Raw genomic sequence first — 25,969 nt, 5'->3', positions numbered from 1 at the left:
GAGCTATCTTTGGAGTCATTTGGGTTTCCATTTGACTTGCCAGTCCACTCTTCAGCATCTTTTTGGGCTTCTAAAGAGAAAAATCAATCCACTGAATATTTACAATAGTTAACCAAAAGATTTTTTTCTAAAGACTAATAGTTTACTTTGTTTATTTAGAAGGGGCTTTCTCTTACGCAGAGTTGAAGTCTAATGAATAGCTTGCTATAGCTGTGTATATGGTTTTTTTTGTTTTGTTTTTTTACTGTAGTTACATATTTGAATGTTTACTGTAAGATACATGTAACACAGTTTCACATACAGGGTCTGCTTTTGCTACCGTGGCAGTCAGTGATAAAACTCCCATTGATATCAGTTGGAACAGGACTCGACCTAGTAATGTCATCATATTTTTGAGTTAGTTCTCCATGGGCTCTATTCTTTAAACTTAGCATTTGTATTATGTAGTGTTTGTTTATTACAAGGACTGTTCTATTCTTTTATTACATATATAAGCAGCAAGATAGGCTGAAACTTGGATATACATTAAGAACCTTCTGATCAAGACACCACAAACTCCCTTATTGGTTATCTTCGTGCATACATATTTATATAATTTTATTTTGAGTAACATTTTACACATTTTTTTCAAATATACATGAAGGGTAATATTTGAAACCTTTCTGGTTTTAATTACAGCTTCATATATTTTTTGTTGCAGCCATTGCCAAGATGGAATGATGAGTTGTGAGAACAACATTGGTAAGTGAAGAAGATGCATTAAGGCATGAAGAAGACAGACCCTGCTTCTTCCATGATGTCTCATTGATTATTGTGGGACTCTGTGAGGGCATAAAGGTCCATACAATCATCACTTGGCAGGACTGGAGCTTTAAATTAGAAATTTAACCTATAGTATAACTAAAAGTAGGGTTAGAGTAAAACAATAGATACTCTGTTGAAACTACTGGCTATCTGTGAGAAAATGCTTTTTATCAATATTTTAGTATAGCAAAATGTTTTCAGATTGATAATGCAACCTAAGTTTATTATGTAATGTAAACAGCAGATCTTCACATGGAGCAAACGTAGGCCAGATTTGTCTGACAAAATGTTGGAAAAACTGGACATTTCCAATGTTTTTACAAACTGAGATTTTGTTCCCCTCACAGTTCTAGCTAAGTGCTGTTTCTGTACTATCAGTTTTTACTTTCTCCCCAGAGTGGTATAAATGTCATAAGAATTATAATGTTGTGTATGGTGCATATGTAAAAGGAAAACATAAATAACAATTGCTTCTTGTGTTATAGTATCTTTACTCTGACTAGCAGATCCTGAGGGGCTAAGGGCTGGACTTTGTGAAAATGTTCCCGTGCATTTCAGATTAAAAAAAACTTAACTTGCTGTGAAGTGCAGGATGTTTCAGGTTTTTTTTGAAACTGTGGGTCCTTGACTCTTTGATGAATACGGTTACTGATTGCATTGCAGGGTGTCACTGCAAGTAGTGTTGGGGTACAGCAATCTCCTAGATGTCTGCTACCACACTCCGAGTTTGAGAGCAAGCCCTGTAGATGCTCCAAGCACTAGGCTCTCCAGGCTCTATCCTTCAGTTCCCCAAAACACTTACACAGTTCAAATAATGGAGAATTCCTTTGCTACAGCAGCCAGAATAAACAAGGCAAATACCCAAGGTGTGATTTCCTTAGTGGTTAAAACAAAAAAGAGATAAAACCAACAGTTCCCAACCCAGTGCCTAGGAACAGGCCGGTCTAGGGGTATACAAAGCAAAAGGCTGCTGTGTAACCTGGCTGCACCAATCACTTGCCTGCAGTCAACAGCCCTGTGTTCTTGCTCTGACTGCCACTGGGCCCCTGCCAGCAACAGGAGAACCTCAGCCCAGCTGTCAGGTCCTTCAGATCCAGCTCTCAGGCTACCTGCTATCCACTATTCCCTCCACAGCCAGCTCCCAGCTTCTGCTCACATGCAGCCTCTGGCTCCCTCCTGAGCCAGGTAGTACTGCCCTTTCCTGTGTTTGGGGGATTATGGAACCTTCCCTGGGCTGGTTGTTAAACTTGGAGGGAACAGTGCACAGTAATGAGCAAGTAGGTTCATTAGAATACATTTATCTTTTTTCTTCTTTTCCAACTGGATCAGATTCATAGTGTCTGTTTGGGGTTAATTGTCTGACCAGGAGTTATAGATGAACCCACCCCCATGATTGGTCAAATTAATCTCTGGTTTAAATCAGCATTTATTAATTTTCAAAGCTTTCTACCAAATCTGAAATTTCAGGAATGATGAACATCCGCAATATTTTGTTTTCCAGTACACAACTGCCCAGCGGGCCAGATTTATGTTAACTGTAGTAATCCACAAGCTAACATGGAGTTTAGCAGAGAGAGAACCTGTGAGAATCAGCTGCTAAATCTCACCTTCTCAGGACATCTTCCTTGTCTTTCAGGATGTGTTTGTCCACAAGGGTAAGTCCAAAGTACCCGTGCCTTTCATTGCACCTGCAAAGATGGCTGTACTCTCAGTAGTGACAGTTGAATAGCTTATTGCTTTGGGTTGCTTTTATAGTGGTGAAAAACACAGCAGTTACTACTTAGAGAACTTTTGTTGTCAAGGGGGAGCAAGTTCTGTTCTTAAGGACTCACCAGACAAAAGGCATGATCCTCTGGAGGCCTAAGATGGACGGGTGGTGTCAAATCTCTAATACCTCATAATAAGGATGAGGCCAGAGGGGTTCACAAATACAGCCAGGGCTTCTTCTGATACTGCACCAACAAATGTGTTGAACTGTTTTGGCATCAAATATGGTGTATTGGTGTGCGAGGGAAAGCTGTTATAAAAGACAAAGGAGGAGATTTTCAGAGGCATGATTAGCAGTTAGGTGCCCAAATTCTATCATCTTTCAATGGGAATTAGGGCTTGTCTATACCTGAAATGACCTCACCACACATTAAGCAGTGGGGACCATTGTCTGGCTTTTTAGGAAAGGTGTGCGCCTCTTTAAGGGCTAGAAAGCTAGGGAGTGACTTTCTGCTGCAGATCAGGTCTGGCGATGCTGATCCATTCCCCCAGCTGACTGGAAGATGAGGGGAGAGGGGGCAGGGGGCGGGGTAGGGCGGGGGGGGGGTGCGGCAGAGAGAGACCATGACTACACAGGCCCATACTGGTGCAGGAAAAGCTCTCTTTTTATTTGGACTAAGAGGAGCAGCAGCCACCCTCCCACCCATGGAAATGGTGGAATACTGAGTTTTGGCAGGATCTGCTGTGGACACTGTGCTAGTTGCTCCTTTTCTGGGGAGCTGGGAAAGATTTTGGCCAACGTGAAGTGGTTTGTTTGTTTGTTTTTTGCCTTCCCCACAGTAGGTTTTGGGGGGCTTAGTTGGGGCGAAAATGAAAATGCATAATCACACAGTATTTTTTTCCAGGTTTCAGAGTAGCAGCTGTATTCGTCTGTATCCGTAAAAAGAAAAGGAGTACTTGTGGCACCTTAGAGACTAACCAATTTATTTGAGCATAAGCTTTCGTGAGCTACAGTTCACTTCATCGGATGCATACAGTGGAAAATATAGTGGCAGCTGGGAGCCCCCGGGGCTCCGAGCAGCGGGGCTCGGGTGGCGATTTAAAGGGCTCCGGAGGGTAGCGGCAGTGGGAGCCTCAGGCCCTTTAAATCACCACCCAAGCTATTGCAGTGGAGCCCCGAGCCTTTTAATTGCCACCAGGACCCCCGGGGCTCCAGCAACAGGGCTCGGATGGCGATTTAAAGGGACTGGGGCTCCAGTTGCCACTACTGCTCCGGGTCCTTTAAATCATCCCCGGAGCCTGCCGGAGCCCTGGGGTAACAGTGGTGGGGCTCCGGCGGCTATTTAAAGGGCCCGGGGTGGTAACGGCAGCCGGAGCCCCGGACCCTTTAAATCTCCGCCCGAGCCCTGACTCTTTAAATCGTCCCCGGAGCCCTGCTGCCACTGCGGCAGCTATTTAAAGGGCCTGGGGACCCTTTAAAGGGTCGGTAGCTGCGACAGGAGCCCTGGGCCCTTTAAATCGCCACCCGAGCCCTACCGCCGCTTTACCAGGGCTCTGGCAGCAGGGCTCTGGTGGTAATTTAAAGGGCCCGGGGCTCTAGCCGCTGCTGGGAGCCCCAGGACCTTTAAATTGCCGCCTGGGGAAGCCGATCCGCCCCGGTACAGCGCCTGGACTCTTGCCGGTATGCCGTACCAGGGAGTACCGGCTTACTTTCACCTCTGCCCCCAAAACTCTATATTCTGATGAATGAGAATAACTTTGACTCATCAACAATTAAGCATGTTGAGGCCTTTTTCTTTTTGGTGGAGAAAAGCTAAGGAGAGATTTTACCTTCATTCTTTGTGCCAGAGAAACATCTTTGATTTAGTGGCGCATAGTGTAAACATAAATGAAAGCTGATAGGACATTAATTCTGCTGTCTTTCCTCAGTGAATCAGACACGAAAACTAGATCGATATAATAGATTGTGGTTGTCATGAGCTTCAGTTGGAATATTGTTTTCTGTGGAGTTCAGGAAGAATCTTTATACTTGCTTTAAAAGTGATTGGTTGATGCAGTTGTGTTCTGCCCCAGGTGTATTCCCCTAGATGTAGAAATATTTCCAGATGAAGTCATTTGGAGCAGTGCATGATCACCAATTCTGACTACTAAGCTGTAGCATGTAAAGTTGGGTATCCCAAATTATAGGCCACTTTTGAAAATTTGGCCCAGTATCTCTACTGGTGCCCAGCGGAGTTGACCACGATAGCTGGAGAGTGAATATTGTTCTGTGAATTAGACAAAGTAGTGTTTCTAATATTCTTATTTTTGGGGAGAAGTACTGATGTAACATTCTTAAATTTGCATTACACTTTATATAAACTGAGCCAGAACATTTGTTCTGAACTATGAAATTTAATGTTGGTCTGAATCCAGCCCCCAAAATGATTTTATGTTATAATTCCTTCTTCTAATACTCCCACATTTTAAATAAGAGTGCTGAATTAGAAATCCTGATTAGCTTTTCCATAACAGTTGTTTCCTAAAGTCCAAAAATTCAAGCAGTTAAAGTTGATGCAGAAAAATATTGGTCAAAAATCAAAAATGAAAAAATAAAGATTTATAGACATGAGTTATCAATATATTTAAGACAAGACCTACTGACCATATAAAGACATGCAGTCTTAGATACAATGACAGCCAGATGAGCTTAATTTTATAGAATACAGAGAAGATCTAGTTTACCTAAATAATATAAGGAGAACAAATGCACACACCTGAAAATTAAAGATAAATACACAAAATTTAGAACTATTTTTTTTTCTGAGAAATATCAATTTTTGGAATATTCTTTCCCTGAAGTAGTAGAAGTACAAAATATAGACTGATCGCTACATTTGGGGTCAGAGTAATTTTTTTCCATACTGGTAGGGACATTTTGGAACACTGAACCATGCACTGAACATTGAGTTTCCTTTAGTGCAATGAGCAGAGGTTAGGAGACAAGATGTCATGGGGATAAATTAGAGTAATTACTAGTAAAAAATCAGTCATCCTCTTCTGACCTTGTAGAGGGAGCAGATGAATGTTAAATGTGTGATACAGACCTTGAGTCTCACTGTGCAGTTAAAACTCAAAGGAGGCAAATAGATGAGAATTATATATCTTTTAAATGTACAAAAGAAAAAAAAAACAAAATTCAAAGCCTTCAAACAAGGGGATTATTGAACAAAAAAATTAAGGAAGAGCTCTGACACCAAGGAGGAATCAGTATAAATTGTCTTTTTAATTTACAACTAAATTAATGTCTTATGACATATTAATATTGTGTCAGTCCACGAACTAAGTGAATCCATACATATTACCAGTCTGACAACGGTAATTATGTCAGCCTTTACTGTATTGACAGACCAAGTCAATGCTAAATAATTGGTAGGATTTCTCCCAAAGCTCCTGCATACTTTGTCTGAATGTAGTTTGTATCATCATCATTAAATATGAAAAAGTTACTATGCAAAAAGAAAGGAGATGTCACAAGGTTGAAAAAATAAGGGAGATATATTAAATACCTTCCATTAAGGAGGTAATCTGTTAATTGATTCAGTATCATTCATCTCTTCTTTTATGTGAATACAGAGTTGTGTTATGGTTCTCACAGTACGTATATAGAATTTTACATGACACCAGATTGATTTAGTTAGTTAGTTAGTTAAAATTTCTTGCATCTGTTTGGTTTCTTTCATAAAGCCATTATTCATCTACCCACTGGCATTTATTTGTTGTGATTTGTGTTTGCTACGTGTGTTTGTGTGGGTATTGCTTTACAAAATTAATAAAATATATGAAATTTAAAGATGAAATAGTAGTGTGATCTCAAGTATCATGGTTTGTGATTATGAACAGTAATCCCAGTAACAATCATTGCTACACACAAACTGAATTATTGGAGATATGTCTTTATTATGTGCAAATTATATAGGGTTGTTTGCTTGCTGACAATTTGCATGCCAATCATGTCTGAGGCTTCTTGTACATATTCTTCTAAAATGATCATATATTACATACATATGATGTTCATAATTGAAGTCACTTTAGAAAGGAAGGGGATTTTTCTTAAGGCTCGTCTATTACGATCCAAGACATACATTTACTTCTACTCAAACCATGATATCATCTTTGTGAGGTTTCACTTAAATTGGTTTAGATTAATTTGGTAATTTACTGTTAAAAACTGACGTGATTGAAACAAGGGTTAAATTAATTTAAATGTGTCTGTATTAGGAGTTTGTATCAGTTTAACTAGATTGATATTCTTTAGTTGACCTTGTAAAGTGGTGCAACTTTCCTAGTATAAAAAAGTTCTGGAATTATTTAAAGCAAGTATATTGTAGATTGAAGCTGTTTCCAGTTTTTTCACTAATACAATTGGCCAAAACATTAAAGTTGGCTACATCTAACACACAGACTCTCTTGATGCAGTAGGTGAAGAGTTGGAAATATATTTAAAAATAATTTTAGATCCTAGCAGACAGGTAAGAACTTCACATCACTTGTTCTAGGATTCTTTCTTTGTTGTGCTCAGAGTATTCTGTTAGAGCTCTTGATCGAATAGTACAACATGAAATCTAAGATGCATATAAAATAAGAGAGTGGTTTACGATATCTGATAGTATAAAGTACCTATATTTTCAGTATCTCAGTCAGTTTACATCAGTTACTCTTAGGACAATATGAAATTTTGTACTGTTAGGACAATATGAAATAATACTTCTCTCCCCATTTTTAAAAATATGACTTGGGGAGGAAAATTGTTACAGGAATATAGTCTATGTAATGTTGCCATACCTTGTGCTTCACTGGCAAACTAAGGTCCCGCTTCTTTTATATTTCATCCATAGTTTTCATGATCGAATATCTTCTCAGAATTTTTAACATCAAGATTTTCTCCTCTCTCTCTCTCTGATTATTTGAATATTTCTGTACATCCGCGCTCCGTCACAAGAGGGAAAATAATGTCCTGTTCATAACACAATTAGTTGTGATTCTTCAAACTAAAACTCCAATTGTCTGCTAAAGAATAGATATAAGTCAGTATAACCCAACAGTATTATATGATCTTTAATCAGAACATAGAGGCAGAAAGCAATAGTGTGTTTCTGTACTCCTCAGCTCCTAAGTGTCCCAGTTTAACATAATACAGTTTTGAACCTGATCCACTGCAAGCTTTCCGTTGACTTGAACAGGCATTGGATGGGCCAGATCCATAATCATCACTGGAAAAGGGAAGCTCTCATTTATTATGACTTCAAACCTATTCTTCCTGTTGCCTACTAGATAAGTTATCATCTGGTTTATTGAAAGAACTTCCCCTTTTTTCCCTCTGGCATCAAGGCTTTAGCTTCAGTGGGAGCAGGAGATATGGGTCTTAAAGCATGAATAATTATTTATAAGCGGATTTTGTCAGAATGAAACTTGAGGATTAACTGGAGTTTCAGTGCCTATTTTAAGTAGTTTAAAAAATATGAGAGGGCAACTTTTGTGTGTGTGCATGCCCAGGAATTGGCTAATGATATTTATGCAACAAAGAGGCCATCATCATGCTTTGCATGCAATTATTTCCCCTTTCTTAGACAGACAGCCTTTGTATTCCAAAGTTTGCATAGAAACTTGACCTAGTTTAGTCCTTCATTTTCCCCTAAAGCAGCTTTTTGTACACAGCAATAGTTTAATCTTCCTATTAATTTTCCCATATGGCACACAGCAGACTTAACTAAAGGTAAACTGTATTTTTACTTTTACAGTAAGTTTTGCTCCTCTCTCAGTGAGAGATGCGTGTTCCTTCAGTATTCTCAATTCCTTCTTAAAGATACTGAATAGAAAGTACCTGTATGGATATCTGCATTCTGACTTCAGAAGAGCAGAAGTCTCCTTTCCAGTCTACACTGTGTATATTCTTTAGTCATTTCTCAGGCAGAATTTCCACTCATGCAAATAGGAGCTCCATGTACAGAATATGTAAGGGAAGTCCAGATCACTGATAAGAGATCTGTGGAACAGAAAGGAAGCTTCCCCTTGCTCTGTGTGCAAGTGCATATATTCTGTTTCTCTCTGAACATGTTGTACATATTTTTACATAAATGCTCCTCCCCTTTAATTCATGAATAGCTCTGGCGTGTCCATTGCCTGCTTGGCTGTTGGTGCTCTATTGGGCCAAGATAGAGACTCACCAGGGCTCTGCCTAAGCCTAAGGAAGCATCTAACAGAGGATGATTTCCCTCCCTCACACAGCTATCCAAGGCAGCCTGGGAGAAGGGAGAACAGAGGAGAAGCCAAGAATCAACAATATGATGGCTGCCTGCTTCCCTGACACAGCATAGATTAGAGTAATGAGGGGACTCCTCTAAGTTGTGCCAGCTGAAAACAATGTTGTGGGACCCATACACTAGATGGCAATAGCAATGCAGCGAGCTCCAGCCCCCTGTCCTGATCCCTCGCATGTCTCATCACACCCCCACTATGTCCCACTCCAGTGTGAGCTGTGGGGCAACGGAGGAACTGGCTACTCTGCCTTTGCAGCTGTTGAGGATTCCCTTAGCATGGGGGAATCCCTGTCAATAGACTTGTAGATGTTTTCTGCTTTTTGTGCTGCTCAAGCAACGCAAGAGAGTGGAACACGAGAGAAAATATGCATCAAAATATTGATTTGTAGCTCCTTGATCTTTTTGAAATAACATGTTTGGCCCTTAGGTCAAAAAGGATGAACATCACTGAATTATGGGGTCATGATCAGTCTTATGCACCTTGGTGTATAACATGCAGATTTAACTGGTACAATAAGGGGAAGATAATGAAAACAGCTTCAGGTGAAGAGAATCTCCACTTTTTCCAAGAAGCTCCTTTTCCATATCTTAATAGAGGGGCCTTGGGATGAAGCAAAGGGAAGTTTAGTGTGTGGGATTTTTTTGTTTTGGTTTGGTTTGGTTTGAACATGTAAACATGTCAGAGGAGGCACTGTTATTTTACTTGGGACTGTAGATCCAAACTCATTAGGAGGCATGATCATAATTTCTCTACCTCATGAAATTTCTAACCTCTCCACTAAACCTGAATGACTTTGCCATATACCTGTGCAGTATAGCCAACAGGATTTTATGCATGTTCCAAGCAGTATTGGGTAGATGATTTATGGATAAGCTGCATACCCCAAATCATTTGACTTGGGTATTCCAGATACCTGTGCCAATTAAATATTTCTTCTCAATGTTTTATTCTTGACTAAATATGTCAGATGCTGTCAGCACTTAAAGATTTAAATAGAGGACAAACATACCTCCACTATTATAAACTGAACAAGATGAAAGCTGGGAACAGCCAAGATATTCTCTCAGCTGTGTTTTCTGATACCTTCTGATGCTATGAAAAGAAGACAAATAGGTATGTATTCCTTTATAAAGAGAGCTTTCACTCTTCCTTACAGGTGAGCTTTGTGGAACGCTTTGTAGGTAGTTCAGTATTTTAAATAAGCATGTGCTCATGTCTTCCAGGACAGAGAATTGACTATCAGGATATTCTCACTGTATGTTCCTTTTTGACTATCCATTTTCTAGTACTTCATATTGGAAAGATTAACAAGGAGCAGGAATAACAGGGTCATCTATTTTTTTAAAAAGTTATTTTAACTTTATCATTATTAATACAGATGAACTGGGAAAATCTAATAATTTACATTATACAGGTGTTTATTCTTAATAACATTAATCTAGCAAATTCACATTTCCATGTGAATCTTATCCAGAGCCATAAAACAATTTCCATATACCTTGCATACTAATTTCATTGTATTTAACCTGAAAAGAATCAAGAGGACCTCAGGCCTTCTGATGACAATGCACAAACACAATTGAGAAGGTGTAGTCAATAGTTTGTAGAATGCATTGTCCATAATATCACTCCATCTTCTTTGCTTGGTTGTACCTATTTATTAGATCTTCCAGAAGTGTTTCCCTTCTGATATTTTTCCATCTCTACATCATTTAAGTCATAATCAGCTGCTATATATGTCCCTTCATATGGGAATCATTTGCTCTGCTCAGCTTCTGCTGAATATTTGTCACCTTTACAACATCCATTTGTGTTTGATCAGCCTCATCGTTATCTGTGTATGTATTTTGTACAAGCTCCAAAAATGATAACCACACATCATGAAATCTGCTTGATCCTTGTATAAAGTTAGCTGTGATTTTTTCCATTGTAATGATATTCCATCCCTTATTTCTCCATGTCACTAATCTTGGCATCAATCTTTTTTCAAAAAATGAACTGTCACACAACTGCTGCTACTAGTGATTGTGTTATCAATGGGTCCTGATGGGATCATCATCTACCATCTCACAACTAAGCAATGCAAGTGAAAAACCTCAGCCCTTGGTCTTGGAAGTTGGAAGAAAATTGTGATCTATGTTTATACAAAGGTGCGCATCATTGTAGTATTGCTTCTTCACAACTACCACCCTGTAGTCCTGCCACTCATCCCTTTCCCATAGGACTTCAGTGATACCAATCGAATGATATGGAATTGGCTCTTTCTTAGTTCTGCGCTATTTGCTGACCATCTAGAGGTCTACTATGTTACTAAAATTTATCTGGAAGAATTAGTAGGAGTGACCTCTCTGAGTGAGACACTACAAAAGGGTCCTGGAAAGGAGGCTGGGATTCTATATCAGTAAAGGAAGGTGAAACATCTGATTCTAGAATCTGTCTCATTTTTGTGTCCTGGACATACTATTACTTGATATAACACCTGAATATTCTGGATAAATTGTGTCACTATATACAGTTAAAAATCTCAGTCTGCCTGTGATGACATTTCCCCCTTTAAAGGCCCTGACCACATTAGCTGCAGCAACCGTGTCCTGACAGGCCATAGGATTGGCTGTCACACCTTTTACCTGTACTTGACTTACACAGATTTGCTCCAGATTTATATTTATAAGATAGCCTTACATGTAGCCTGTGTTTTGGGTGGCCAATTTTTTCAGCTCTCTCTAAATGAAGGGGTATTTTATGTTCCCTCATTTAACCTAAATGGAAAGTAGCTGTTATGCCCATCAGCTTCACACCAGTGTAAAAGAGATAAAAACCATGACCAGTGTGCCCAATGGCCATTCAAGCATGTCCTCAAGGAATAATCCACAACATGATTTAGTCAAATGTTGGTTAAAACCAGCCTTAATGCAGGTGACCATGCTTGGCACTTGCACAGTACAAGAAGCAGACTTGGAATATATTTTTCCGGGTAGTATAAATCCCCAAACAATTATTTCTGACTTGCGGTGCACCAACTCAGAAAATCAATAAGATATGTAGTTTCATGGTACTATGCTTTGACATTAGTGTTTCCAGATCATACTTTTTCATCTGTTAAACAGTAGTGAGGCGGTTGTTTTTCTTTTTCCAGTCTAGACTAGAACACAGTTCATGAAATGCTTTCTACTATAGCTAGACCTGCTTTGCACCTTTGGAAGGAGATATATTTAAAAACGGTCCCTGAGAACACTCTTTCTTGTATATATGGCTAACATTGGGCAACGTTGACCAATTGGGGCATTTTTTCCTTAGGCTTAGGCTTGCTCTTATAAATTAGAACCATGAAAAAGATGATATTAAGTAAACTGAAAATTGCAGCATTCCAAATTTAATGAGATGCTGTAATCCATCCAGAAATATTGTGCCTGCTTTCCTCCCACCACCAAAAATGAGAAATTGCTTCTTATTGTATTTTTGTAATAAACAGGTGGCATACCAGATCAAATAACACGTAAGAAGCTTAAATGAATTCCGGGAAGGTTTTTAAAAAAGAAAAATCATCACTTTTTAATTTGCACAAAGTAAACAATGCATTTAATGTAATTTTAAAAATACCTGTCTATGGCCAGATAAATTTAACAATGTAGGAGGAATGTAATTTTCTCTCCAATATTTTATAAAGCCACCTTTTATGACAAATATACTTTTGAGTGGTGTCATGGTGATCATATCCATTGCGCCAGGCACAAGATATAAATCCTCAAAGCTCAGTTGTAAGTCCTGTCCTATTGATACATGTCAAAATATCTTCTTTTCCAAATGTCTTGTTCATGTTTTTTATTTACACAGGATTTAAGGAAAGAGCATTTAATTTTACATTCTTAATGTGAAAAAACTAAAAACAATATGCACTCTACCTCTTTGTTAACGGGTATTCCAAAACTCCCAGATGATTCACCCTTATTAATCTTTCCCCCCTCATTGTTCTTTTAGGTTAAACAGAGATGTGGGGTGGCCACTCATAAATACTTGAATTCCTCAGGAAAAGTGGATACCTGTCTGACTAAGTGTTGGAGGCGTGTTTGGCTCTGTACCCCACTACCTGCCCATGAAGGCATTATACTATTACATATGCTGAATTAGGGTGACCGGATAGCAAGTGTGACAAATTTGGACAGAGGTTGGGGGGGGTAATAGATGCCTATATAAGAAAAAGTCCCAGAAATCGGGACCGTCCCTATAAAATCGGGACATCAGGTCACCCTATGCTGAATCAACATCTGTTGAAGTAACACCTCCGGTTGGGTGCTTCCAGATCTGGTATTCATACTGGTGAAGTGCTGTTTGCTGGTGTTGACTTCAGTTTTTCAAAAGTATTGTTCTAGGATGACTGAAGGGATAGTACGCTATTGAGACAAGGAAGGGGACGTAAGGAGACTTTGTTTTGTTTCCTTAAGACTGAATGTGCCTCTAGTGCTATATATAAAGAAGCAAAAGTAAATACTTTTGTTTCTCGTACAATTTGCTGTGTTTATTTGCTGTTCTCTAACATGCTGCAGTGCTTCTGGATCTCCCCAAAATGCCAGGTCTGTTTATTTTCTAAGCACCTCTTTCCCACTAGTGGTGCTAATGAATTCCAGAAAATGCTTGCAGTATATCAGAGATAGACTTACCATTACATTGTATCCTGTTCTAATGACATTTTGAGACTTCGAAATACATTGTTTGCATTTTCAGGTTACACTTTTTAAATGCTTATTACAGTGATCACCATTTAAGTCAACATTTGCCAACACTTATCACACAGAATTTGAGAAGCCACATTTCTTTCCCATTGTGAGCATAGGAACATATTATATCTGTGTTACTGATTGACAACTGATTGTAAATGTTGACTTTTTAATGTCCACCACTACAGTGCTTGATATTATTGTTACCTCTTTTGACCCTAGCATTTAGCCAAAATTCAGGATCTAGCAAGTTATTTCCATGAGGAGGAGAAACTGATGACACAGTCAGTTATTTCGTTGGTTCAGTCCTATTTCATTTACAAAGAAACTGTCCTGTTTCCTGGACACAGCAGGAGGCAGTTTCTCTGCTCACAGTTCCAAGTGTCTTTCCAGACAAATTTAGGGGAAAACTCTCAGCTTTTTCTCAGGATCATGCTACAAGCTGTTCTCTGGCAGTCCTTGTCTTTCTCCTGCCTTCTCTGTGTGCTTCTGTGGTGCATCTGCCCCTTTTCTCTCACACACAGACACACAGCTGCAATCAAATCAACCCTCTACCTCAAAATTTACATTCAGCATGCAGTGAAACACTTCTATCCACACAGTTTGATTTTTGAGCGGCCTTACATGTAGCATATATTGTGGATGGCCTATTTTTTCAGCTCTCTCTAAATGAAGCTCTCTCTAAATGTTCCCTCATTTAACCTGAATGGAAGATAGCTTTGATGCCCACCAGTGAGGTTGCTCCCAGCCCCTAGCATAACAATATCACCTCTACAATCTTTTAACGTTCATTTTACTTCAGAAGTGACACATTTCATTTTGTTGAAGGTAATTACTAACGGCAGGAAATGTATCTATGATATTACAGGTTTCAGAGTAACAGCCGTGTTAGTCTGTATTCGCAAAAAGAAAAGGAGTACTTGTGGCACCTTAGAGACTAACCAATTTATTTTACAGTTATTATAGTTACAATTATTTTACTTTTTTCCCCTCTGTGAGTGTAGTTGAAGAACCATAAGCCAGTCAAGCCAACACATGGCTGGATGTCTTTTTTTTAATCCATATTACAGTTCAAATGGTTCTCATGCTAACATTGTGCAAAGTACAAAGCAGGCAGCTATTTGATCTGAATCCAAAAAACAGCTGCCATTTATTACCTGGCAAAGATGGGTGAATCTACTGATCTGCTAACTGTGATTGAATTGTCCTCCTTGTTGAAAACTACTTCAACCATAAAATAAGGTTGGTCATTTAGCAGATAACTTGTTATTCTGCTATGCTACAGCTAAAAACTACACAAACTCAGAATATTTCATCTTGCACATATACATATACACACATTCATACAAAGAAAAGCATGATTCATTTTTTGATTAATTGTATGTGAACAGGAAGTTCAGACAACCACAGCTCAGGAAAATCTAATATTATCCTCTCTGTCAGACATGAATAACAGAGTTCTTTCTGTTTTTTCTCTCACACAGACCTTACACTCACTGAAATACTGACTCTGACTAAACTCTGGGCTGAATTCTGCCCTCAGTTTACATACATGCAACTCACACAAAGGCAATACTGTGGCTGGTGTGTAAAGACAAAATTTAGCTCAGTGTATTTAATCAACACAATTTCCACACAAGAAACACTCCTGAACAGTCACTAACTTTCTGAGGGCTTGTCTGGATGAAAAGTTAGTGCACAGCAAGCTGAGGTGTAAATTTGAAGCACACTAGCAGAGCAAGAAGATGCTCATAGGATAGTGGGATCAATCTGTCTGAGCCAACAACCACCTCCTGGAACAAATGGAGGAACTGAGAGAACTGAGGTTGATCGTCCAGGAAAGGGCAGAGAGGTGTGAAGAGCGCAAAAGCATGGACATGGGATCAATCTGTCTGAGCCAACAACCACCTCCTGGAGCAAATGGAGGAACTGAGAGGACCGAGGTTGATGGTCCAGGAGAGGGCAGAGAGGTGTCAAAAGTGCAAAAGCATGGACATTGAAATATAAAGCATAGTGACCGCTAACCAGGAAGCTTGAATCCCTGCAGAAGAATGGAGTAAGGATTCAAGCACCAGGAAGATGGTGTAAGGATGTGAATTCACCATCCAGTGAAGGATTTAGTACTGACAGCCACCATTACGGTGTTTGTGTCTACTACTGCAGTACTTGTAGTAACTTTTATCGCCACCCAACAAACCCAACTCCTACTGGAATAGAAAAAGGTAGAAGATAAAGTTGTGGCAGTGGATAGGGTCAAAGAGGAAATGGCACAAATGCACATGCTAGAGGTCCAAAAGGTTAAGGCCTTGCAAAAACACAAATAAAGCACTCCTCAAGGGAGCAGATCCTAGCCCAAGCTATACTGCAGGAACAGGACCTGGCCCATCTCAGAACTGAAAAAGACACGGTGGAACAGCAATGTTTGTTGCTGCAGAAGGACCTGACTAAGCTTCAGAACTTGCTTAAGGTCCAGCTGGGGCTGAAGTCCAGCGTGGCTAAAGTTAAAGACCTGGGAAGGCTGAAATAGCCATCCTGAAAAAAGGCTTAGAACCCTGCAGAGTGCAATCACTGCAGCATAAAGATGGATTGAGCCAGCAGGGACCACAAGCTGATGAAATTCAGAGCTGCCCTGCCCTAGGTCCAGTGATATGGAATCACAACAAAGCTGCAAGGAAAAGCCACAACCCACCCTCTGCTAAAAAGAAGAGCTCTACCAAAGGAAAAAGGATAATTTTTATCTTCCTAACCTACTGAATGCCATTCATAAAATAGCATGGGCAGAAAAAGGACAAGAAGTGGATGTTGCCAAGTCAGATACTAAAAGCTGTGGGTAAAACGGTGCAATCCCTGGTTTTTGGTAACCCTGAAAGGGGTCTGAACCTCAATAAATATATCCTTAACTCTGAAGGATGTTATCCCAGGAGGCTCCTCTCCAGGAGGTCAGGAGGCCACGTTAGAAAAGTTTCTTTGTGGTGAAATCTCCGTTCTGTTAACCACACTGGAGATGGTAAAGAGCTTCACCTATCTGATAATTGCACAGTAATTATGACATGCCATGGACTATGGAGGACTCTCAAAACCCACCAAAGTTGGATAGTAGCCCACAGGGGGCGCCAGGGTTGTAAAAAGGACTGTGGTACCACACCCAGCGGCTAGGAGGCACTCAAGAGGTGAGTCTCCCCATTACAGATACAAAATGGGAGGGTTGCAGAAGATGCCTGACACTTGGCAGCCCTGTCAACCAATTATAAAAAGTTGACTATTCAAGAGTTCTAAAGTGCCCTGACAATTAATTAATGTTACAACAGCATAATTCCGCAAGCAGGAACATTATCCGGGAACAAATTAACTCCACTAGGCCAGCAAGTGAATCCTCTACAATGGGGCCACTAGGTCCTACAGTAATGCTAATAATAAGCACAGGGTACATCAGTTTTGTTGTACCTCTCTTTCCCCTGTCAGCTAGTAGGGATGTTGTTCGTGGCATTGGCGTACACTCACAATAGCTGGTATTTGCAGTTTCCCTCCTTCCTGATACCCTTGCATCATGAGTGGATCATTGCAGGCAAAATCTGAGGAGTTTGCAGAGGGGGTGAGAGAAACCCCAGAGGCAGGTTTGTGGGTGGGGCCAGGGTATTTCACTGGCCATATGACTTTGCATAAAGGAGGGAAGCGAGTGTACCATGCACTGAGCCTACAGAAGGCCAACACTACAGTAGTGACCATGGAGTGACTCTTTTGCTGGTGTAGCCTGTGGAGATGATTCTTTACTTCTCAAGCTCAGGTACTTGAGCTTGGCAAAAGTGAGAAGCATTTATCCCTTAGGCTTTTGTTCACTCAAAAATGCCATTTTTGCTTCTAATAATTCTCCCCTCCACCCCCATGGACATTATTTAAATGAACGCAGGAGCCTAGTAGGGTGGCAGTGAATTTGATTCAGTACAAGTTGAGTTTGTAGGAAGCTATACCCTTAGCACTGATCTTTAGGTTGCACATAAATAGGTGTTAGAAATAATGCCTGATACTTCAGAAGAAAAGGGAGAGTTCTGGGCATCTCTAGATGGCATATTGTTATGAATTCTTAGATTGTTGAAATCAACCTAGTTCTTTGGCTTTACAAGAGAGAGAGCTGTTATCACTTATTTTATCCAGTGTAATATTAGAGAGATGGAACTTGCATTTGGTCTTAGCTTGTCAATGTGATTCTCTTTGTCTCTGAATGTGGCCTATTCAGTTTGTAGCTTAAACCAGTGGGAATTTTGGTCTTGTAGTTAAACTGTCCAATAAGCGACAGAAAACTTGAAATGGGTATAACTTACAAAGGACATTTCAAATGCTCTAAAGAAAATTACAGTCTTTCAGTTTAGTGATTTCTTGTTTTCCTGATGTTGTTACTGTGTTCCCAGTAAAAGAGCCCCAGAGTGGAGAAGTTCTTGTTGTTTTTTGTTTTAAATCATACTGAATTGGGGTCTAGGTTATAGTCACAGAACTTGGTTTACAAAATGCTAATTCATCCAGTATACACAAAGAACAAGTGCTGCGATGAATGCATTTAATGCAATAATTTAATTTTTCCTCTGCGTTCCTGCAGAGAATAAAATGGTGGCACCAACCAGTTTGTCCAGGATATGACTGCCAATGATGAGCTGCTCCCTTGACTCAGATAATCTAGCTCACATATATTACAATGGTGAGCAACAGATATGACTTTTCTGAGTAAATTGGACTAGTCTAATGGATTTTCTCAGGCAAATTCTCTGCATGCATGTAGCAGAGAAGAACTTTTATTCTTAAAAAGTACTTACTTTTCAAAGAAACCAACATCAGCCTGGCAGCAATACTTAAACGATTATTTCTTGCCCAAAGCCAGTAAATGTCTAAACTCTCCTTTAAAAAAAATTAAGATAATTTTAGATCTTATGGGGCCTTCAAGGGATCCCTCTCCCCTTTTCTATCCAATTAGCATGTTTTTCTCCACAATTTCTGCACAGGAATAGGGGTTTGCACTAGTAGAACTCAGTGCAATCTGGAGTCATAAGGATTACAAGGAAGGGTCTACTTCCTACTATTGTATATAACTAAGGATTCACGTTTTTAAAAAAATTCTCATTTCTCATTCTATAAATCTTTTTCACTGGTGGCAACTGAAACTTCTGAAATCCATTAATGTGTCTTTGGGACCTTTTTGAATTCCCATCACCAATGGTACATCAAATTGTACAAGAAAAAAATTTACACATAACTTATGTTTGATTCATTGGAGAATTGTTACTCTGTTCTAATAACAGGTTTCAGAGGAACAGCCGTGTTAGTCTGTATTCGCAAAAAGAAAAGGAGTACTTGTGGCACCTTAGAGACTAACCAATTTATTTGAGCATGAGCTTTCGTGAGCCACAGCTCACTTCATCAGATGTGATGAAGTGAGCTGTGGCTCACGAAAGCTCATGCTCAAATAAATTGGTTAGTCTCTAAGGTGCCACAAGTACTCCTTTTCTTTCTGTTCTAATAGTTCATTTATCATTTACTGTGTATTTTCCCAGTATTTGTGTAAATTTAAATAATTCCATGTATTAAGTCCATCTTTACTGTTTCCATTTATTTATCCCTGGTATGTTGGTTTCAGGGTTTTATTTTAAATTTTGTATTTGTTGCTATATTTTGTGTTGGTGAACAAGAATTCTCCCTTTCTTCCTTTGTTGTTAGAATCCCCAGACATTTTCCCGTACGCTTCTTGAAGTTCCAATTTTTTATCTATTCCATCAGTTACTACCTTTATAATCATGAGTAAGAAACGTAAGACCTGATTCTGTAAATATGCATGCATGTGATTAATTTTACTCTTGTGAGTAGTCCCTTTGAAGGCAATGGGGCCACTCACAGTGCAGAAGGTTAAGCACGTGTGAGGAGAAAATACTGGGTATCAAAGAGCTCTTTAATCTAGCAAAAAAAGAAATAAGAACCAGGGGATCAAATTCAAGTTAGAAATAAGGGACAATTTTTTAACAGTGAGGGTTTTAACCATGGGAACAAACTGCCAAAGGAAGTGGTGGATTCCCCATCTCCTGATGTCTTCAAAACAAGACTGGATGCTTTTCTGGAAGATATGCTTTAGTCAAACACAAGTTACAGAGGTAAAAACTTGTATTAGGATCAAAAAATGTATTTTTGAGTTCCCAAAAGGATTTAAAATTCTGCTTCTGCTGCTGCTTTTTAAAGAAAAATGTTGTGGAGTTCATTACAAATTATTTAAAAGAGCAGTGAAAAGATTTATAAATGTATAGATCTGAAAAATATATTTGCATTTAATGCATACTTGATGTTTTCTGACAGCCTTGTTAAACATGGTGATGCATGCTTTGAGCCAGATGAATGCCCATGTTCATGGAAAGGAAAGGAGTACTTCCCAGGTGACAGAGTCGTTTCTTCCTGTCATACCTGGTAAGCAGAAAGCTATCTGGTTGTTTAATCTCATGTTAGAACCTCCCTTATCTGATGATTAGTTATTTTTCTGTTTTGCTTTACTGTTCTTGATTATATTTTTCAAACCAGTTTCTAGCATTTCATCTCCAGTAATTTTATTTTTACATTTGTTTCAAATAAATGTTAAAAATAGAACTGTTTTTTAGAACTGGAACATTATCACAAGAGACTCCCAAGTGACTGAATAACAGCATATTATTTGGAAAAAGGGAGTCGCATTATAGGCAGGAGTTAGAAGAATCATAATCTTGACTATCAGTATCCCAAGGTATAAAACGCAAACACATAGGGCCAAATTGAGAGGTGAGGTAAATGGCAGGGTAAGTTGCACGTTGGTAAGACAGCCTAAATGGGTATATATTGGTATAAGTTACATGCCAAGGGGTCAGAAAGGGAGACTGTACTGCAACTAACAAGAATTAGAGCTTGCTTCCATTTGCACCCACTTCTACCTTCCTGACAATTGCTTCTCCTGTTAAAACCATTCACTTCTACTCCTTCAGTTCATAATATATGAATCAGTATAATTCAATATGATTAGTCACCATATACAGTACTATCTATTGTATCAGATATTTCACAGGATGAATCCATCCCATAGTTTATTCATGAAATGAGACTTCCATTCATTTAATCAACAGGTATATCAGAGTTATGCATTTTCAAACTAAATATATTACATGTGGCATAGATACATATTAAGAAAAAGAAAATATATAACATACTATATTTAGTTTAACTGTTGTTGCTATGCTACAATTATATCAAGGGGCTGAGTCCTGAAGGTCTTTTTTTGGGAAAAATTTCCCAAAGTGCCCAAGTTCCATTTTCAAAAGAGACTTGGGGATTCTAGCTCCTAAGTCTCATTGAAAGCCTTCTAAATGCTTAAGTCAGCTTTGAAAATGGAATTTAGGTTCTAAGGCTCACATAATTAAATATACTTAGGTGCCTATCTTTAGTTAGGCATCTTTGAGGATGTGGGCCTAAATCGCTTAGGCAAATCTCAATTTTTTCTATCATGCAAAACTCCCTTAAATTAAGGATGGAGTAAGGACTGCTGGAACTGGACTGACTACAAATGTGTCACTAGCTGATTCCAAGATTCAGGCTCTGTTCAAACAACTATATTGTATACAAGCTATTCCTTGTTACATGTATTTGATTTTTTGTTGATGTGAACTACTATGTAACATATTAAATTGATAGTGAGGCCATTTTCTTTTTACTGGTTCAATATAAGAAATGCCAGTGTGTGATACATTATGGAACCTACAGATTCAACGTACAGTTCAGTGGATGTAAATTCAAACTGTATCAATTCAACATGTAATTTTTTTTTCAGGGTGGGTTTTATTGATATCATTACTATATAACATTTCAGTCTGCAATCTATCCACACTCCTAACACTTTTTAGAACTATATTTTTACTGGTTTTGCTTTTTTATTAATATTTCTAATCTTTGAAAAATGATCAGTAAAATAACTGTGGATTATTTGTCAGTTTCTACACTTGATATTACACTATTGATCATACTTTTTCAGTATCTGCCAGCATGGGTCATTTCAATGCATCTTCCATCCCTGCCCATCAATGTGTACTGCATATGGGGATCGGCATTACAGGACATTTGATGGACTCACATTTGACTTCATTGGAGCTTGTAAGGTTCATCTAGTTAAGGTGAATTTTTTTTTAAAGTCTCCCCAAATCCAGATAAAAAATTAAATAGGGGAAATATCTGCAACTTGCAAGTCTTGTAAAGATTTTTTTGCTACTTTTTCAAAAATCTTCACTTTATTTAATATCACATTATTGTTTCGTTTGTATGATTAACATTATAGCGTATAACACATAAAAATTATTTGCATTAATGTTGAACAAAACATACCAGCAGGAAAAAGACAAAATGTACACATCTATGGAAACAAATGAAAGCAGATGGGGCCTGAGGATCTCCAAGTTTCTGTGATATGCATTCAGCTTCCATTCCAACTCTTGCTTAACTGTACATTATGTTGATGTTTCACCTGTCACTTTATGAACTTTGTTGCTGCTAAAACTTTGGACCATGAATTAGTTAGAATGGTCTGAGGTTCACCCACGCCAGTAAGGGGTTCAGTCAACATCTGTCTTATAATCCTGGGTATCTTGTGGCTTTACAACTTTGGTCCAGAACTCTTACCCCAACAGCCTACCAACAACCCACGAGCCTCAACCTGGCTTTGCCCAACTTGGTTACTTCTTGAAGACTGACCTGAGTACCCTTCTAGCCCTGAATTTGCCCCAAAATCATCCTACTGCAGGGACCAGTCCTTCTCATTAGAACCTCACAGAAAATGTATTAGTGTAACATTCCAACTTGTCAGCTTACTAGAAGGACACGCTTTACTGAATTTATGCAGCATCATTGATTTATAATTAAGTCAAATGAGTTTGTTCACAAAGGAGCATGGCTTAAGTGATACCAAGTAAAAGAGATAAAGGGTAGAGACACAAGCACATAAAAGTGTTTACAAGCACATAAAAGTGAAAAACACACATCTAAAAGTCTAAATCATAATCTAGCAAGATCCGGTCTTTGTTCAAAATGATTTCTCTCACCCACAGCCTCCCTTCCAGTTCTTCACTGGCTGACCTGGCCAGGACCCATCACAGAGATCAAATTGCTTGGTTCCTTTGTTTCCTTACAGTGAAGGATAAAGATGGAGTCTCTCTCTGTCCCTTATATTACCAAAGGAATTGTCTTTGCCTTACAAGTCAGGAAAGCCTCCTGGGGATTCAGTCTCCTGTGTCTCTCTGGGGTGCAGGAGCCATGTTAATTCTCTGTCTCTTGAGTTCAGACTCTAGATAACTCCTGCTGGTTTAGCTTGATGGCTTTGTTTACTGCTAATATGTAAATTGAGGTAAACCCATATTCCTTTGTGTATGACAGATATTGACCTGAATTTGATGGGTTAGTTGCTATGGCTCGCCACTGATTGCATTCGACCAGGAGATTTATAGGTTCTTATCCAATTCAAACTACAGAGTTCAAGAACTCAGAGAGTTCTATATCAGGAGAGGACTCTCAGGGTGCTTGGCAAGAACACGTACACTGAGGACAATACCAAATTGATAAAACCTTTATTGGAATTAACATAAAAATCAGAAATGCAATGAAACTTATAACTGCAAAACAGTAAAAGAATTCCCAAACTCCTGGTGGTACCATTTCTATTATAAGTACCTTGACCTAACATACTCACCCCCTTCTTTGAGGGCCCGGTAATAGGAAGTGAAGGACCAGCTTCACTCCTGGCATGCCTGATTATGTGATGGTGCTGACTTCCCCAATGGTTAGGGAATGTTGAGTAGTTATACTATATTGCACAAACTGAGCTGATAGTGTGATAGAAGATAGTCTCTAGAGTATAAAAGAACTGGAAAAAGCACTCCAAGAAACCAAAGCTTCAGGAGTTAGAAGAGCCTAGAACTTAGAAGAGCCTAGAAGATCCCTCTTACAAGGTATTTTATAGGATCCTGACCTATGAAATTCAGACCCAACCTACTATACCCAAATCTTATTTACATACACTGAGAAATTTATGGGTACCCTTCTCCTTTTGCAGTGGTTCACAAACTGGGGTTTGTAAACCCCTGGGGGTTTGTGAAATGTTACAGGGGTTCTTGGGAAAAAATTCCCTAATGGTGGCCAGAGCTCTCCCTAGGGACTCCGGGCAGCACAGGGCCAGCAGCCCAGAGCCCCTGGACTTCCAAGGGCTAAGCAGATCAAAGCGAGCATATCTATCACAGTGAGGAGATTTAAACTTCAAGACTCCTTATAAGAAATGGAAAGGGAGGTGGATATTTTGCTGTTTTTAAATTAAATAGGCAGCTAGTATTGTTTTTTAAATTATTATGAAGAACAAGTTTAAGCTTTATTGTAACATGCGTTGTTTGCCTGGACTGCTCAAGACCTGAATGCTTGTATAGGAGGAACTCTTGAGTTGGCTTCTTAAATCCCTTCATGCTGTTTCGCATCTGACATTCCTTGATGAAACATAGGAGCCTTGTCTTATAACAGGCTTATTCAAAGTGATACATGCTACAAAAGTGAGATCTTGGAAGCGTGTTGCCGTTTTCATAATGTAATATAAATACTATAATGATAAATTATAATTTATAATAAATAGTGTGTAATAAGCATGTCATAAAAACAAATGTTATATTTCCAAGATCACTGCTTTTATAATGTATACTCAGGTAAAGGAGAAAATCCCTGGAAATATTCATTTTTAGGAGCGGGTTCGTGAGACTTGACATTTTAGTGAAAGGGGTTCACAGGTTGTTAAAGTGTGGGAACCACTGTTTTATAGGTTAGTGGATTATGACACTTACTTTCTAAATATATTAATAAGGATTATCTCACTCCAAAACTGCCAACCTAGGCTCTCTTGATGACCTCCAAGTTGTGGTGTACCCTGTGGTTACCAACCAGTTGTAGATGCCAAATAAACCTGGGATGTGATGTGGATAGTTCCTCCCTTTGGTTCTCCAAAGTTCAGGGACCATTCTCATCTGTGCCAAAGGTTGCCAGCTTTTATGCTGACATATTCATAACTGATTATACTTTTTGCTATATAGCAGATCTTACTGGAACTTACAGGCTGGTAAGCTTCTTAAATTGCATCATTTCAGCAAAACTTATTATTAGGAAACACATGCCTCAACACATCCTAAATTCCAAGGAATTAATACTGATAAAGTATAAGAATAAAATGGATTAATTTCAGAAAAAGAAACATATTAATTGATACTGCTGGCTGGATTAGTAGGATATAATAGCTAGCAAAATAACCCTATGGGGTAAACAGACCTGTTTATTACCTTTACCTAGCCTAGGCTGCCTTTGTCTTAAACATGTTCTTGTAACATCATACAGAGGGAACTAATAACTTCACATATAAGGTTAACACATGCATTTTACAGTTATATTAATAACCAACATGTTATTAGCTTTCATATGATACATCACAAGGCATATTTTGTACAAATATTATTGCAGTCGTGTGTAGGGTGTGAATACAGGAATGCCTAGGGTGAAATATACTTATAGCACATTGAGGTTTGTCAAGGTTCCTTCTCCACTCTGAACTCTAGGGAACAGATGTGGGGTCCTGCATGAAAACCCCCTAAGCTTATTTTAACCAGCTTAGGTTAAAAGTTCCCCAAGGTACAAACTATTGCCCCTAGACTTTATTGCTGTCACCACCAAGCCTCTAACAAATATATAACCGGGAAAGAGCCCGCTTGGAAACGTCTTTCCCCCCAAAATCCTCCCAAACCGTACACCCCCTTTCCTGGGAAAGGCTTGATAAAAATCCTCACCAGTTTGCATAGGTGAACACAGACCCAAACCCTTGGCTCTTAAGAACAATGAAAAAGCAATCAGGTTCTTAAAAGAAGAATTTTAATTGAAGAAAAAAAGTAAAAGAATCACCTCTGTAAAATCAGGATGGTAAATACCTTACAGGATAATCAGATTCAAAACATAGAGAATCCCTCTAGGCAAAACTTTAAGTTACAAAAAGATACAAAAACAGGAATATACATTCCTTTCAGCACAGCTTATTTTCTCAGCCATTTAAACAAAACAGAATCTAATGCATATCTAGCTAGATTACTTACTAAGTTCTAAGACTCCATTCCTTTTCTGTTCCCAGCAAAAGCATCACACAGACAGAAAGAGCCTTTGTTTCTCCCCCTGACTCCAGCTTTGAAAGTATCTTGTCTCCTCATTGGTCATTTTGGTCAGGTACCAGCGAGGTTATCCTAGCTTCTTAACCCTTTACAGGTGAAAGGGTTTTTCCTCTGGCCAGGAGGGATTTAAAGGTGTTTACCCTTCCCTTTATATTTATGACAAGGTTACTGCTACAGAAAAGAAAAAAATAATCATGCATAACTATAGCAGTGTATTATTGA

The 25,969-nt window shown here is 38.9% G+C and overlaps 1 protein-coding gene across 1 annotated transcript in view; it reads left to right on the top strand.

Annotated features, from left to right (window-relative positions):
- OTOG (otogelin) overlaps positions 1-25,969 on the top strand; it is a 169,837-nt gene that overhangs the window by 60,949 nt on the left and 82,919 nt on the right. Inside the window, exons 22-25 of the mRNA XM_048854861.2 lie at positions 701-741; positions 2,306-2,459; positions 19,857-19,964; positions 21,550-21,688. Of these exons, the coding sequence (XP_048710818.2) occupies positions 701-741; positions 2,306-2,459; positions 19,857-19,964; positions 21,550-21,688 (442 nt within the window). The remainder of the gene's footprint in view (positions 1-700; positions 742-2,305; positions 2,460-19,856; positions 19,965-21,549; positions 21,689-25,969) is intronic.

Source organism: Caretta caretta, chromosome 6, assembly GCF_965140235.1.
Source record: "Caretta caretta isolate rCarCar2 chromosome 6, rCarCar1.hap1, whole genome shotgun sequence".
NCBI lineage: Eukaryota > Metazoa > Chordata > Testudines > Cheloniidae > Caretta > Caretta caretta.
This window is presented reverse-complemented; position numbering and strand designations above follow the sequence as displayed.